At 41.4% G+C, this 14,803-nt stretch overlaps 1 protein-coding gene across 2 annotated transcripts in view; it reads right to left on the minus strand.

Annotated features, from left to right (window-relative positions):
• The window catches only part of LOC104673586 (cytochrome P450 3A43), a 44,702-nt gene that overhangs the window by 3,982 nt on the left and 25,917 nt on the right, over positions 1-14,803 (minus strand). For both annotated transcript variants that reach the window (XM_010377671.2, XM_010377672.2), the window contains exons 6-11: positions 14,700-14,788; positions 13,262-13,410; positions 7,177-7,304; positions 5,969-6,035; positions 2,449-2,609; positions 277-503 (exon numbers count right to left, since the gene is read on the minus strand). In XM_010377671.2, coding sequence (XP_010375973.2) covers positions 277-503; positions 2,449-2,609; positions 5,969-6,035; positions 7,177-7,304; positions 13,262-13,410; positions 14,700-14,788 — 821 coding nt within the window. The remainder of the gene's footprint in view (positions 1-276; positions 504-2,448; positions 2,610-5,968; positions 6,036-7,176; positions 7,305-13,261; positions 13,411-14,699; positions 14,789-14,803) is intronic.

Raw genomic sequence — 14,803 nt, forward strand, 5'->3', positions numbered from 1 at the left:
TTCAAACTCAAATAAAATGTGATAGTGTACTAGTTTTTAAAAATGTCTGTATGCATAGAAAAATGCCTATAAGACATGCATTACATAGTTAATGAGGGTTGTTATAAGGTGTTTCCTAATCTATAGTTTGTAAAGTTTGACAGTTATCATTTTGTAATAAAAAACTTCCAAAATAAAAAAGCACATATTCAAATGATTGCTATGTGCATCGAGCGAGGCAGAATATACTTGCACCAGGCTGGTTGAGGGAGGGCTCCCTTCCCAGGGGCCTTGTACCTTTCAGGGCAGAACTTCTCAGGCTCTGTCCAGTACTTTGGGTCATGGTGAAGAGCGTAGATTGGAACCATCACTGCTAACCCTTTGGGAATGAACACCCCATTGATTTCAATATCTTTTTTGCAGACTCTTGTAACTCTACTAACCACTGGGAATAATCTGAGTGTTTCATTCACCACTATGTCAAGGTACTCCATCTGTACCAGGGCATCGTAGGTGACAGGTGCCTGGGAAGGAAGAAACAGATTTGGATAAATTGAGATTTGGAATTAACTTTCAACTTTGTTCATGCAGTACTATTGAAGTGTTAGGAGCTCCAGAGAATAACTCGTACTGGTAAAAGATTGTTGCATGTACAAATTATTTTAATAACTGTCCATACCCAGCAATGTGCTCAATGGCCCACTGAGATGTGTGGAGGAGTTATGAATTTGGCACAATCCCTGACACAGAGACTGAAATCCTTGATGTTACCATTTCATGTGTTTTCTTTCTTGGGTGAACAAGCATGACTATTAGACGATGGCCATTTGAATCACCTACAATACGCCAAAGCCAGTGTCACCTTTCCAAAGAGAGGCTATGCATCTATACCAAGGAAAGAGAAAATGTAAAAAAGCAAATCCTCTATTTCAGACAATCATTTAAAATTGAAAAGTCCTGTTTAGACTGGGCATAGTGACTCATGCCTGTAATTCCAACACTTTGGGAGGCCGAGGTAGGTGGATCACTTGAGGTCAGGAGTTTGAGACCAGCCTGGCCAACATGGCGAAACCCTGTGTCTACTAAAAATATAAAAATTAGCCAGGCATAGTAGCACACGCCTGTAATCCCAGTTACTCAGGTGGCTGAGGCACGAGAATCACTTGAACCCTGGAGGCGAAGGTTGCAGTGAGCCGAGATCACCGTACTGGTCTACACCCTGGGTGACAAAGCAAGACTCCATCCCCCCCCCAAAAAAAAAAAAATGTGGAGAGTAATGCTGTGTTATATAAAAACTTTATAAATAGTTTGGGAATAAACTAGTTCCTTTGTAACCCAAATATGACAAAAGAACTTTTTTTTTTTTTTTTTTTTTTTTTTGAGACGGAGTCTCACTCTGTTGCCCAGGCTGGAGTGCAGTGGTGCGATCTCGGCTCACTGCAAGCTCTGCCTCCTGGGTTCACACTATTCTCCTGCCTCAGCCTCCTGCGTAGCTGGGACTACAGGCACCCGCCACCACACCCGGCTAATTTGTTTGTCTTTTTTAGTAGAGACGGGGTTTCACCATGTTAGCCAGGATGGTCTCAATCGCCTGACCTCGTGATCCACCTGCCTCGGCCTCCCAAAGTGCTGGGATTACAGGTGTGAGCCACCACGCCTGGGTGACAAAAGAACTTTATAACTGAAGAGGGCACACAATGTCAGTGCTATTGAGAGTTATAAACAGGATAGGAACCCTCCATGCAGCCCCATCCTCTCTTTCTCGAACAGTCTCCCACTTCTTCCTTTAGGCCTGGACTGTGAGCATAGATGAACATTCCTTTGTGTTCACCTCACTGCCAAACCAGGGCCAGCCCCAAGGCCAGGTCTCATTACACCACAAAGAATTCCAATTCTGGCAGAATTCTGAAAACAGTGTGGTAATACGTGACTGCATTTGGTGTTATATTTGGAAGGTAATATTGTAGAGGGTAAGTGTTTGGCCCAGGCATCAGGCACCCTGGTTCCTAGCTTGGCTTCTTCACCATTAGCTACTTGACTGGAGCATGAGAGAGGTGTGAGGCAGAGCTGAGTCAGCCTGCCCAGCACACCCAGCACCAGGCTCCATCAGACCAACAGCTAGAACAGAGTGAGTCCAGCCAAGATCAGCAGAACTCACTATCCAGACTTGTGAGCAATGAATGGTTGTTTTTAGATGCCATTGAGGTTTCTGGATATTTTTTACTTGGTGTTATGTTGGTAACAGATAATGGATGCAGCAGGATCAGCACTGTTTTACAAAAATCTTCTGCAAGAAACATCAACTACCTACGTTTTTCCCTTTGTTTTTCCTCGTTAGAGCCTTTATGTGTAGTGTATATGAAAGGACTGACGCTTACACTTTTTGAAAAAATTCTCATGGCAAATGGTGAGGAGGGATTTTGCTGAGGCTTCACTTCTTCCCTCCTTCTCCAGGGATCGTTCACTCACCTTATTGGGCAAAACTGCGTCAATCTCCTCCTGCAGTTTCTGCTGGACATCAGGGTGAGTGGCCAGTTCATACATAATGAAGGGGAGAGTGGTGCTAGTTGTGTCATAGGCAGCAAAAATAATGATAATTGACTGGGCCACAAGCTCCAGATCAGACAGAGCTGAAAGGAGAGGAAAGACATTTTAGGAAAAGCAGCCAATGTAGATTATCACAGTTTAGAGGAAGCGAAATCCCAGTGAAGCTCCCAAATCCCTAGGGGCAACAATAGAAAAGCAATTCAGTCACACTGGGGGTGGCTTCACTCTGATGTGTATCCTACAGAGCTAGAACAAGGCAAAATCATTTTAATCCAGTTTTTTCCAGGGTCTACGTGATTATGGGCCATCCACTCCTCATGATATCATCCCCACCAGTTGCACAGCTGGGTAACTTTCAGAGAGAGCATTTCTGTCTAACATACTCAGTGTTATGGGGATATCCCTTGGATAATCATAAAAGTACTTTATCTGTAAGTAAATATGGGTAACATTCTCCCCAGGGAAGGTTTAAATTACTCTAGCTACAATATAGCTTGACAAACAATGAGAGAGTTTGCAATGCTAAGGTTTGATTTTAGGGAAATATAAAGGATCTTTTCTCTAAGCATGTTTGAGGGAACCCAAGGGAAGAAGATTGGGCTACGGATCACCTCTTGCCACTCAAAGTGTGGTCCATGGACCAGCAGCACTAGTAGCATCTGGGAGCTTATTAGAAATGCAAAATCTCAAACCCTACCCTCAAACTGAAGAATCAAAATCTGAACTTTCATCAGGTGTGGTAATTTGTGTGCCCAGCATGGCTTAAGAAGCATGGATTACACCTTTGAGTGACATCAAGTAATAGAGTTCCTAGGGCACTAGTCTTCAAAATGGATGATCTCTGGATACACCAAAGCTACAAAGACAAAAATCTAGAAGTGAGGTGATTGACTGTAGTCCAGTGAATGGTTTTAATAAAACAGCAGGAGGCTGGGCACAGTGGCGCAAGCCTTTAATCCCAGCACTTTGGGAGGCTGAGACAGATGATCATTTGAGGTCAGGAGTTTGAGACCTGGCCAACACGGTGAAACCCCACCTCTACTACAAATACAAAAAACCCCACAACTGGGTGTGGTGGTGGGCACCTGTAGTCCCAGCTACTCGGGAGGCTGAGGCAGGAGAATTGCTTGAACCTGGGAGGCAGAGGTTGCAGTGAGCCAAGATCAGGCCACTTCACTCCAGCCTGGGCCACAAAGTGAGACTCCATCTCAAATAATAATAATAATTGATTTGCTTTCTAGGAAGCTGATTTGCTTTCTAGGCAACCAGGGCGAGTACTAAATGACCAGCGAGTAGGCAAGGCTAGGAGCAAAACTGCACATTTATTTTTGGTCCCCCAGCTTCAGGAAAGGTGTGGGGGAGGGGTGAGGTCCGTTGGTCTCCGGCAGGGGAGGCGGGGGCAGTCACACGGTGGAGCTCTCCCGCGGAGTTCCTACAGTCCCGACAGGAGTGAGGGCTGACGAAGTAGGCGCAGCGCGCCCCTCCGGAGCGGCTTTTATGTCCTGGGCCTGGGAGTGGGCGGGCAGTGGGCGGGACATAGGCGGGTCAGGGCGGGTGGTAGGCGTGGCTAGGCGGGTTCCGGTTTTTCTCCATCGGAAGTCGGGTTGCGCCTGGGCAGTCGACCTGTGTCTTTCCCGGGCACGGGAAAGTTGACGGTGAAGAACCTGGAACTGCGCCATCTTGCCTCCCTTCGTCCAAACAATAATAATAACACAGCAGGAAGAATGCATTTATAGATGGGCATTGGCCAACATGAAATATAAAAACAGTAGGGTCCAGTGAGTGGAATTCATAGTGCCCATTCCATCCTGGCCCGATTCTCTCTGCTCCACTTCATGTTCACTGAACAGCATTTATGACTACAGGTTGGCCTCCCTCTTGATATTTCTTTCGAGAAAAGCTTAGCACAGTCAGCCATTGGTCTGTTTGATCAGGACTGGATTAAGACCTTTAGAGACCTAGGGTACTAAAATAAATACGGTGCCCACTCCAACCATGTATTTCATAACTGAAAACAATACAAGATGAGTGTGAGAAAGATCTACAGAGTTGTGATTTACTGGTGATAATTTTCGTGATGATCTTGTGGGTAAATTCAACTTTCCAATTATCTTATTCAGTTGGCATGAACCCCAGGACACGGAATTGAAATGAAATCATAATCTCAAAGTGTAGATCTGCTACCCAGTAGGATAGGCACTAGCCTCAGGTGGCTACTTAAATTTAATTAATTAAAATTAGATATATTTAAAAATTGTTCTTCAGTGGCAGCAGCTACATGTTTAGTACCCGATAGCCACATGTATCTAGTGATGTCTGTATCGAGCAATGAAACGATAGACTGTTTCCCTTTTCACACAAAGTTGTGTTGGGACAGATGGACAGATGATACATGACACATAGATAGACAAGTAGATGAAGACATAGATATATTTATAATGGTGTGTTTGAGTTAACTATTTCCTGCTCTTTATTTTTACTTATTTTATTTATTTAGTATTATTTTTGAGACAGAGTCTCACTCTGTTGACCTGGTGTGATCTCGGCTCACTGCAACCTCTGCCTCCCTGCTTCAAGCGATTCTCCCACCTCAGCCTCCCAAGTAGCTGGGATTACAGGTGTGTGCCACCACACCTGGTTAGTTTTTGTATTTTTAGTAGAGACAGAATTTCGCCTTGTTGGCCAGGCTGGTCTTGAACTCTTGACCTTAGGTGATCCACCTGCCTCGGCCTCCCAAAGTGCTGAGATTACAGACGTAAGTCACCATGCCCTGCCTTCATTTCTTGCTCTTTAGAATTAATTGTTAATATTCACAATTATGTCATATGGTTGTCAAACCTTGGTGGCTTGAAATCGATCATGGTCATTATTTTGCAACCATCATAGTAATGATGGTTTCAGTCAAAACCGTCCATGGGTGGTGAAACTAGTAGGTGAAAAATTGAAGAGGAAAAGGGCACTACCCAGTCTTTGAGGTTTTCCCACAGTTACTTTTCATTACATAGGGGAAAAATAAAACCCGTCAGTAGATTAACCTGGTGAACACACTTTCACCAAGTGTTTCCAGTTAAAATCACCCTTATTTGGACAGTGTGTCTCCTGATTGGATGTTAGATGTATGTTTCCAAGCAGAGGTTCTGAGTAAGTGGATCTGGAGGAGGCTGAGATCTGGCATTTGATCTGATGCGGGTGATCCACAGATCACGGACCGACCTCCAGGCATGCCACACTTGTTCAGGGTTGCCCTTCAAGCCTGGGATGTGGCTATGCCTGTGTGCTTCTAGAAAGTGCCTCCAGCTATTGTTTATAACATCCAAATGTGTGCCTTTCTGGAATGTCGAAGAAATTCTCATTTTCCTGGAAAACTTTCTGCACATTTTCAGAACAGGGCCTTCTCTCCAACTGTCCCCATCAATAGCCCCCGGATACAGTCCTTGGTTACCTTTATGGGACTTTGTTTCTTTGGAATTCTGGGAGTCAATCATCTGTTGAAAGAAATCTACTCGGTGCTGGAAGCAAAAAGAGAACTTTTAATGACAGAAAGTCACTTGTGACGTCAGAAGTGAAGCAGGAGTCCAGTCCTAAGCACCCCTCCTGAGAATATGCTGCCTTTAAGTTCAGAAGTGTAATGGGTGTTGCCTGAGTCACCAATGTTTAGAATAAAATCACACATCTAAAACCTTGGAGAGCAGGATGTTTCCTTGAGAGAAATCCATTTGTCATGTCTATCTGCTTTTTTGTCTTTGCTCTCCCTGATCCCCAGCTTCTCTGACCTTTGGACACAGCTTCCTGGCCAAAGAGTTGTCAGCTCATTCTCTAGTCATAATTTCTTGAACAGGAAGAAGTCCTGAATTTCAATCCTATTTGTTCTCCTGCCTTTATTCTTAACCAATGGACAAATAGATTAATCTCAGGATAATCCCAGGAGAGCTATTTTGAATGCATCTTCAAATATTCCCCACTCCTAGAACTCTATACAATGTTCAGTGTCACCTAGGGGACCCAGTCCTGCATTCCTGACTTTGAGGCATCATCATCGGGCTGGTCTCCAGGGCTCATGAAGGCAAAGTTGGGTCAGTCAGCTTGCACCCACAATGCCCAGAGAAGACCCCTGCCCAGTCCAGGCTATGACAGGACTGAAATTTAGCATACACTTACTTCAGCAGGTAGCCTGGTAGGGACTTCTGCTGAAGAAAGTGTAAAAATAGCAGGCTTGGACTTGAAATGATTCCTTACTAATCTAAGAACTGAGGAATTGTAATACCTGTAAAATAATTTTATGCAGTCATTTTTATCCAGTCAGATTTATTGGCAATTTTATACAGTCAAATTTATTGACAATTTTATACAGTCAAATTTATTGACAATTTACTGAAAGGAAGAGAAGTGGTAAAGCTTCTATCTCTACATTATTTATGCCATAATATACTAAAGTCTTGCCTATTATTAAATTCCAAATGCTGTTTCACTCATTCTCTTTCTTCCCCAAGCTTCACCTTCTTTATTCCCAGCAAAATTTAAAAACCCTCTTGCTCTAAAGTTCTCTATCTGCCTTTAAAAAAACACAGATAAGTACACAGATCATACGTAAACAGCCCAAAAACATAATAAAAAAGTGAACATTCTCATGTCACCACCACCAGATTTTACCTTTTGTTTATCTTTGAGGCGACTTTCTTTCATCCTTTCAATGGAATTTTTTAAAAAACGGGTAACATCTTTTGGAAACAAACCGATATTTAGGACTTCAAAAACTGGGGTAAGAAATGGAAAAAGTGCTATAGGAAAATTAAAAAGAAAAAGAAAAAATAAATCATTGTGAAAAATGTGAAATTTACCTATAGCAATTACAATTTTCTCTACCTATAGACTTCAGGGTTCTCAACCAGGATCCATTTCCTATATGACCTTTGCCCCTGTTCCAGGCCAATGGCTGAGCAAGAGCAGATCCACACATGGGGGTCTCCACTATAGCAGTGAGATCAGTGGTCCTTTCTGCATCTTCAGAGTGACCAAAGGAATAGAATTAAATTCCCTGACTTCTTAGCCTTTATCTACTGGACTGGAGTCTCTTTGGATAGCCCAGATCATAGCCTGCTGCTTTAATTAATCATGTTTTTCCATGAAATAGTAGTCAGGATAGAAACAATATGGCAAATGTCCTTCAACTACCATGGAATGAAACTAGAAATCAACAAGAGAAAGAGAATTGCCCTTTGGGAGGCTGAGGCAGGCAGATTGCTTGAGGTGAGGAGTTCGAGACCAGCCTGACCAACATGGCGAAACCCCATCTCTACTAATGATACAAAAATTAGCCAGGTGTGGTGGCATGTGCCTGTATTCCCAGCTACTCGGGACTCAGGCATGAGAATCGCTTGAACCGGGGAGGTGGAAGTTGCAGTGAGCTGAGATTGCACCACTGTACTCTAGCCTGAGTGACAGAATGAAACTGTCTCTCTCAAAAAAAAAAAAAAAAGAAAAAAAGAGAGAGAGAGAGAAAAGAGAATTGGAAAACTCACACATATGTGGAAGTTAAACAATATACTTTTAAGTAACCAATGAGCTGAAGTAGAAAGCAAAAGGACAATTAGAAATTGTTTTGAGATGAAGAAAAATGAAGCCATGATATGCCAAAGCGAATGGGATGTAGCCAAAGCAATGTTCAGAGGGAAATTTATAGCTGTGAATGTCAGATAATCTCAAATCAATAACCTAAATGTATACCATAACACACTGAAAAATGAAGAGTAAACTAAAACTAAAGCCAGCAGAAAGGGGGAAATTAATAAAAACTGAAGTGTAACCTAATGAAATAGAGATTTAAAAGCAATAAAGAAAAGCAATGAAACCAAAATTTGGTTCCGTGAAAATATCATCAGCCGGGCATGGTGGCTCAAGCCTGTAACCCTAGCACTTTGGGAGGCTGAGGCGGTCAGATCACCTGAGGCGAGGAGTTAGACCAGCCTGGCTGACATGGCGAAACTCCGTCCCTACTAAAAATGCAAAAATTAGCTGGGCGGGGTGGTGGACACCCATAATCCTAGCTACTCAGGAGGGTGAGGCAGGAGAATTGCTTAAACTCGGCAGGCAGAGGTTGCAGTGAGCCTAAATCACACAATTTTTTGAGACTCCGTCTCAAAAAAAATAAAAATAAAAAATAAAAACTCAAAACTCATGGACATAGAGAGTAGAAGGATGGTGACCAGAGTCTGGGAAGGGTAGTGGGAGCAGGGGAGGTAAGGATAATAAAAGGCTACAAAAAAATAGTTAGAAAGAATGAATAAGACCTATGATTCGATAGCACAACAGAGTGACTATAGTCAATAATAACTGTACATTTTAAAATCACTTAGAGTACAATTGGAATGTTTGCAATTCAATGGATAAATGCTTGAGGGGATGGATTCCCCATTCTTCATAATGCTCTTATTTCATATTTTATGTCTGTATCGAAACCATCTCATGTACCCCATAAATATATACACCAACTGTGTATCCACAAAGGTTAAGAATAAAAAATTAGCTTCAAAAATAAAGCTCAAGGCCGGGCGCAGTGGCTCATGCCTATAATCCCAGCACTTTGGGAGGATGAGTCAGTTGGATCACCTGAGGTCAGGAATTCGAGACCACCTTGACCAACAGTAAAAACCCTGTCTTCACTAAAAATACAAAAATTAGCTGGGCATAGTAGTGCATGCCTGTAGTCCCAGTTACTCGGGAGGCTGAGGCAGGAGAATCGCTTGACCCCAGGAGGTGGAGGTTGCAGTGAGCCAAGATTGCACTCCAGCCTGAGCAACAAGAGCAAAACTCCATCTCAAAAAAAAGCTCAAATGTTACTACAAAAGAGAAAATATCAGAATTGGCAAATCTTTAGCTATACTGATAAAGAAATAAAAAGAGATGACTCAGTTTACTAGTCTCAGAAGTAAAAGAGGGGAAATAATTACTAATGACATTTAAGAAAAATAAAAAGTAGTATAAAGATATTCTTTTAACAATTCTATTATTAGAACAATTGTATAAATTAGATAACAGGTAAAATGGACACATTATTTGAAAGACACACACTAAAGAAACTGAGTTGGAAAGAAACAGACAATCTAAATAGATCTATAACTTGTAAAGGGATTGAATCAGTAATCAAAACTACCCACAAAGAAAAGGCCAGGCCACATAGTTCCAATAATGAATTCTACCTATATTTAAAGGAGAATTAATACCTATTCTACAAACACTTTCAAAAACTAGGAAATGAGGAAAATTTCCAAATTCATTCTATAAGGCCAGTATTACCATCATATTAAAACTGGACAAATACATCACAGGATAAAGAAACTACAGACTAACAGATCTTGTAAATATAAATGCACAAATCCTTAACAAAATACTAGCAAACTGGATCAATCTAGCAACATATAAAAATAATTATATACCATAACCAAGAGGGGTTTACCCCAGGGAAACAAGATTGTGTAATATACCCTGTCAATTCAATGAAAACACACAGTTGTCTCAGTATGTATGGTAAAAGCATTTTACAAAAATCCAAAAGCCTTTTGTGATAAAAACACTCAACAACTAAAAACAGAAGAGAATTCTTCCACCTGATAAAGGGCATCTATGAAACCCATAGCTAACCATACTTAATACCTTTCCCCCTAGGATCATGAATGAAACAAGAATACCTCTCTCAGCACTTCCATTTACCTATTAAAACTAATAAATGTGTTCAGAAATATTTGAAGATACAAGGTCAGTATACAGAAATAAACTGTATTTCTGTACATTACAATATACAATCCAAAAGTGGAATTAAAAAATTGTATTTACCATAGCATCAAAATATTAGTGATACACTTATTAGGAATAACATTAACAAAAGTGCAAAACGTAGACTCTAAAAAATACAAAACACTGTTGAAATAAATGAAAGAGGCTGGGCGTGGTGGCTCATGCCTGTAATCCCAGCACTTTGGGAGGCCGAGGTGGTTGGATCATGAGGTCAGGAGATCGAGACCATCCTGGCTAACATGGTGAAACCCCGTCTCTACTAAAAATACAAAAAATTAGCCGGCCGTGGTGGCGGGCACCTGTAGTCCCAGCTACTCAGGAGGCTGAGGCAGGAGAATGGCGTGAACCCGGGAGGCAGAGCTTGCAGTGAGCCGAGATTGCACCACTGTACTCCAGCCTGGGCGATAGAGCAAGACTCCTTCTCAAAAAAAAAAAATAAAATAAATAAATAAATAAATAAATAAATAAATAAATAAATAAATGAAAGAGTATCTGAATAAAAGGAACCACCACCCCATGTTCACAGATTAGAAAACTTAAAAGTTCAAAATGGCAATACTTCTCAAATGGATCTGCAGATTTAATGTATTATCAGAATCCTAGCTAGATTCTGTGTAGAAACTGACAAGTTGATTTTAAAATTGATTTGGAATTGTAAGGGATGCAGAGTAGCCAGAACAAGGTTGAAAGAGAATCAAATTGCAGGACTCATACTTCCCAATTTCAAAACTTACCACAAAGCTCTAATAATCAGGACAATGTGATACTGGCATAAAGATAGAAGTATAGTTCAACAGAATAGAATTTACAGTCCAAAATAAATTCACACGTCTCTGGTCCACTGAATTTTGAGGAAGGTGTCATGATCATTGAATGGGAACAAAATCATCTTTTTCAACAAATGGTGCTGGGACAACGGGATAGCCAAGTGTAAGAATAAAGCCGGGCCCTCACGTCACACTGCATGTAAAATGAAACTCAAGATGCATCGAAGACCTAAACAGAAGAGCTAAAACTATACAATCCTTAAAAGAAAACCAAGGGGGCAAATCCATGACCTCACAATTGGCAATAGATTCTTAGATTTGATACCTACAGGATAAGCAATAAAAGAAAAATATACAAGTCGTGCATCATCAAAATTAAAGTTCAAAGAAGTTCAAAGAAGATACAGTTCAAAGAAGATAAAGTTCAAAGAACAATATCAAGAAACTAAAAAGACATGTATAGAATGGGAGAACAATTTTGCAAATATATGCCTGAGAAGGAAGTTGTATGTAGAGTATACAAAGAACTCTTACAAATTAACAAAAAGAATTCAGCTGTATATGGGCAAAAGACTTGAACAGACATTTATCTAAATAAGACATAAAGATGGCCAATGTTGCTCAATTTCATTAGCCATTAGAGAAAAGTAAATCAAAATCACAATGAGACCAGTTCACATGTAGTAGGGTGTCTATAATTAAAAGAAACGAGAAAACCAAGTGTTGGCAAGAATGTAGAGAAATTAGAATGCTTATACATTCCTGGTAAAATGGTGCAGCTGTTGTGGGAAACAGTTTAGAAACTCCTTAACAAGTGAAACATAGAATTACTGCTATAAAACCCACTAATTCCACTGCTGAATATATACCTAAAAGAAGAAAAATCAAGTATTCAAATATAAATTTGTAAACAATTATTCACAGCAGCACTATGCACAATAGTTGAAAGGTAGAAACAATGCAAATGTCCGCCAACTACGAACGGATAAGCAAAATGCAGCATATCTATACAATGGAATATTATTCGGTCATAAAAAGAAATGAAGCACTGATCCATGTTTCAACATGAATTAACTTTGAAAATGTAATGCTAAATGAAAAAAGTCAGTCACAAAGACCACATATTATATGAGTCAATTTATATATGTCCTAGATGAGGCAAATCTAGAGACAGAAAGTAGATTAGTGGTTGCTTAAAGCTGAGGGGGTTTTTGGGGCTGCGTGCAGTTGCTCACTCCTGTAATCCCAGAACTTTGGGAGGCCAAGGCAGAAAGATGGCTTGAGGCCAGGAGTTCAAGATCAGCCTGGGCAACATAAAAAAGGTGAGGAAGGCAGGGCACCGTGGCTCACGCCTGTAATTCCAGCACTTTGGGAGACTGAAGCAGGCAGATCACGAGGTCAAGAGATCGAGACCATCCTGGCCAACATGGAGACACCCCGTCTGTACTAAAAATACAAAAATTAGTTGATGTGGTGGCATATGCCTGTAGTCCCAGCTACTTGGGAGGCTGAGGCACAAAAATTGCTTGAACATGGAAGGCGGAGGTTGCAGTGAGCCAAGATCATGCCACGAACTCCAGCCTGGCAACAGAGCGAGACTCCGTTAAAAAAAAAAAAAAAAAAAAGGCCAGGCGCAGTGGCTCACACCTGTAATTCCAGCACTTTGGGAGGCTGAGGCAGGCAGATCATGAGGTTAGGAGTTCGAGACCAGCCTGACCAGCATGGCAAAACCCTGTCTCTACTAAAAATATGAAAATTAGCCGGGCATGGTGGCGTGCACCTGTAATCCCAGCTACTCAGGAGGCTGAGGCAGGAGAATCACTTGGACCCAGGAGGTGGAGGTTTCAGTGAGTCCAGATCACACCACTGCATTTCAGCCTGGTGACAGAGCGAGACTCTGTCTTAAAAAAAAAAAAAAAAGAAAAAGTGAGGAAGATTGGAAGGGGATGATGGTTAAATGGTGTGTAGCTTCTGAGTTTACAAAAAATGTTCAGAAGTTTATAACAATATTCAGAAGTTAACAATGGTGATGGTTGTGCATATCTTTGAATGTACCAAAAACCATTGAATTATACATTTTAAGTAGGTGAATTATATGGTATGTGAATTTTGTTTTCAATAAAGCTGTTTTTAAAAATTAGATGAGAGAGAGAGAAATAACGTAAAAGTCCACATACATATTGACAGTAAAAAGGGATCCAAAAAATCCAATTTTAAAAGCTTCTTCATATTTTTCAGAAAGGGATCTTGTGGGTTGTTGAGGGAATCCAAGTTCACTCCAAACAATGTGCCAGTGATTACATCCATGGTGTAGGCCCCAAAGAAGCTGAGTAGAGTAAGACATGGAAAGTTAAAACCAGCACCTCTTTACCTTCCTTCTGCTATACACACAGCAAGAAGTGCTATGTCAGAGCAAGACAGGTGAAAACCCACACACTTTTACAACAACCTGCTGCATCATCTCCCATCATACTCAGGAGGCATTTATTGGGTACCAATGATGCAGTTGGCCCTGTCCTGGGAGTAATGGAGACACTAAGGTGAGTTAGACCCACCTCTGAGCTCAAGGATCTCAGTCACAGGGAGACACAGACCCAATAATCAGACAATTACAGTCGTCTGTGTTGAGTGTGGATGGTAAAAGGTGCGTCAACACTGTGCTTCTGCAGGACAAGAATAAAATCATTAACTTTCTCGGCCAATCAATAAATTTGACATTGCCAGACCCAAGAGTCTACGCCCAGAGCTGATGTCTCTTCAGCACTTTACAGAACAGCCACACCCTGTTCAGACTTGCTATGAACATCATGTCTCCGCTACACTCCCTGATAAGGCTCCTGAAACGCCTACTCTTCCCTGGCTCCTGGGATCTGACATTGCTCTGAGGGCAGATTGTTTTTGATAAAAGTAAGAACGAACAGTGATATTGATTAAAGGAATAATAGATCACTCCAAAGTTGATCGGGGTATCCCATAGCCGAGTGGCCACGTGTCCCCAGTCTGCCCAGGACAGGCTGAGTTTACACGTGTTGTTCCAGCATAATTTAAATTATATTCCAGTTTAGACAATAAACAATAATAGCATTGCCCTACCTATAGCCTTTACAGAGTCTTTTAAAATTTAAGATTGGAGAAATTAGAAGTGGTGGGAAGGTTTAATAGTTCACATTTTGGTGGTATCCTCAGCAAAATAATGAAGGGATTGAAGTTATTCCAATTTCTTCATTGTAACTTTCCTGCCCCAGTCACTGCCAGCCAACAGCTCAAACATGTACCCTTCCCACCACTCCATAACATCTATGCTCAAAACTTTAGTACAATCAGGTTTTTATTTTTTCTTTCTACACAATGTATTATTCTTTTGGAATATCCAAGGGGACAATGTAACAGGTAAGTTATTCCTGGCTCCTGTGCACAGGGGACAAGATCCTTTTCTCTCAGCTTCCTAGCTTTCTTTTGTGAGCAACACCATCTTGGGTGGCCTATTGGAGCTGCAACACCACAGCCCTGCTTTTGTCCGGCCACTGGAGTAACCCAACGGTGGGAATATCAGCTCCACTGCAGGCAGCTGGAGGGGCTCATGACAGCTCAGAACCTCAAGACTGTGCTACTTACTTTTTCAAGTTGGTGGGCTTGCTGTTCTCTGCTTCCCGCCTCAGGCTTCTCACCAACATATCTCCACACTGGGAAATGATAGGGACCATCTAAAACACAACACC

The sequence above is a fragment of the Rhinopithecus roxellana genome, chromosome 6 (genome assembly GCF_007565055.1).
Source record: "Rhinopithecus roxellana isolate Shanxi Qingling chromosome 6, ASM756505v1, whole genome shotgun sequence".
In the NCBI taxonomy this organism is placed as follows: Eukaryota; Metazoa; Chordata; class Mammalia; order Primates; family Cercopithecidae; genus Rhinopithecus; species Rhinopithecus roxellana.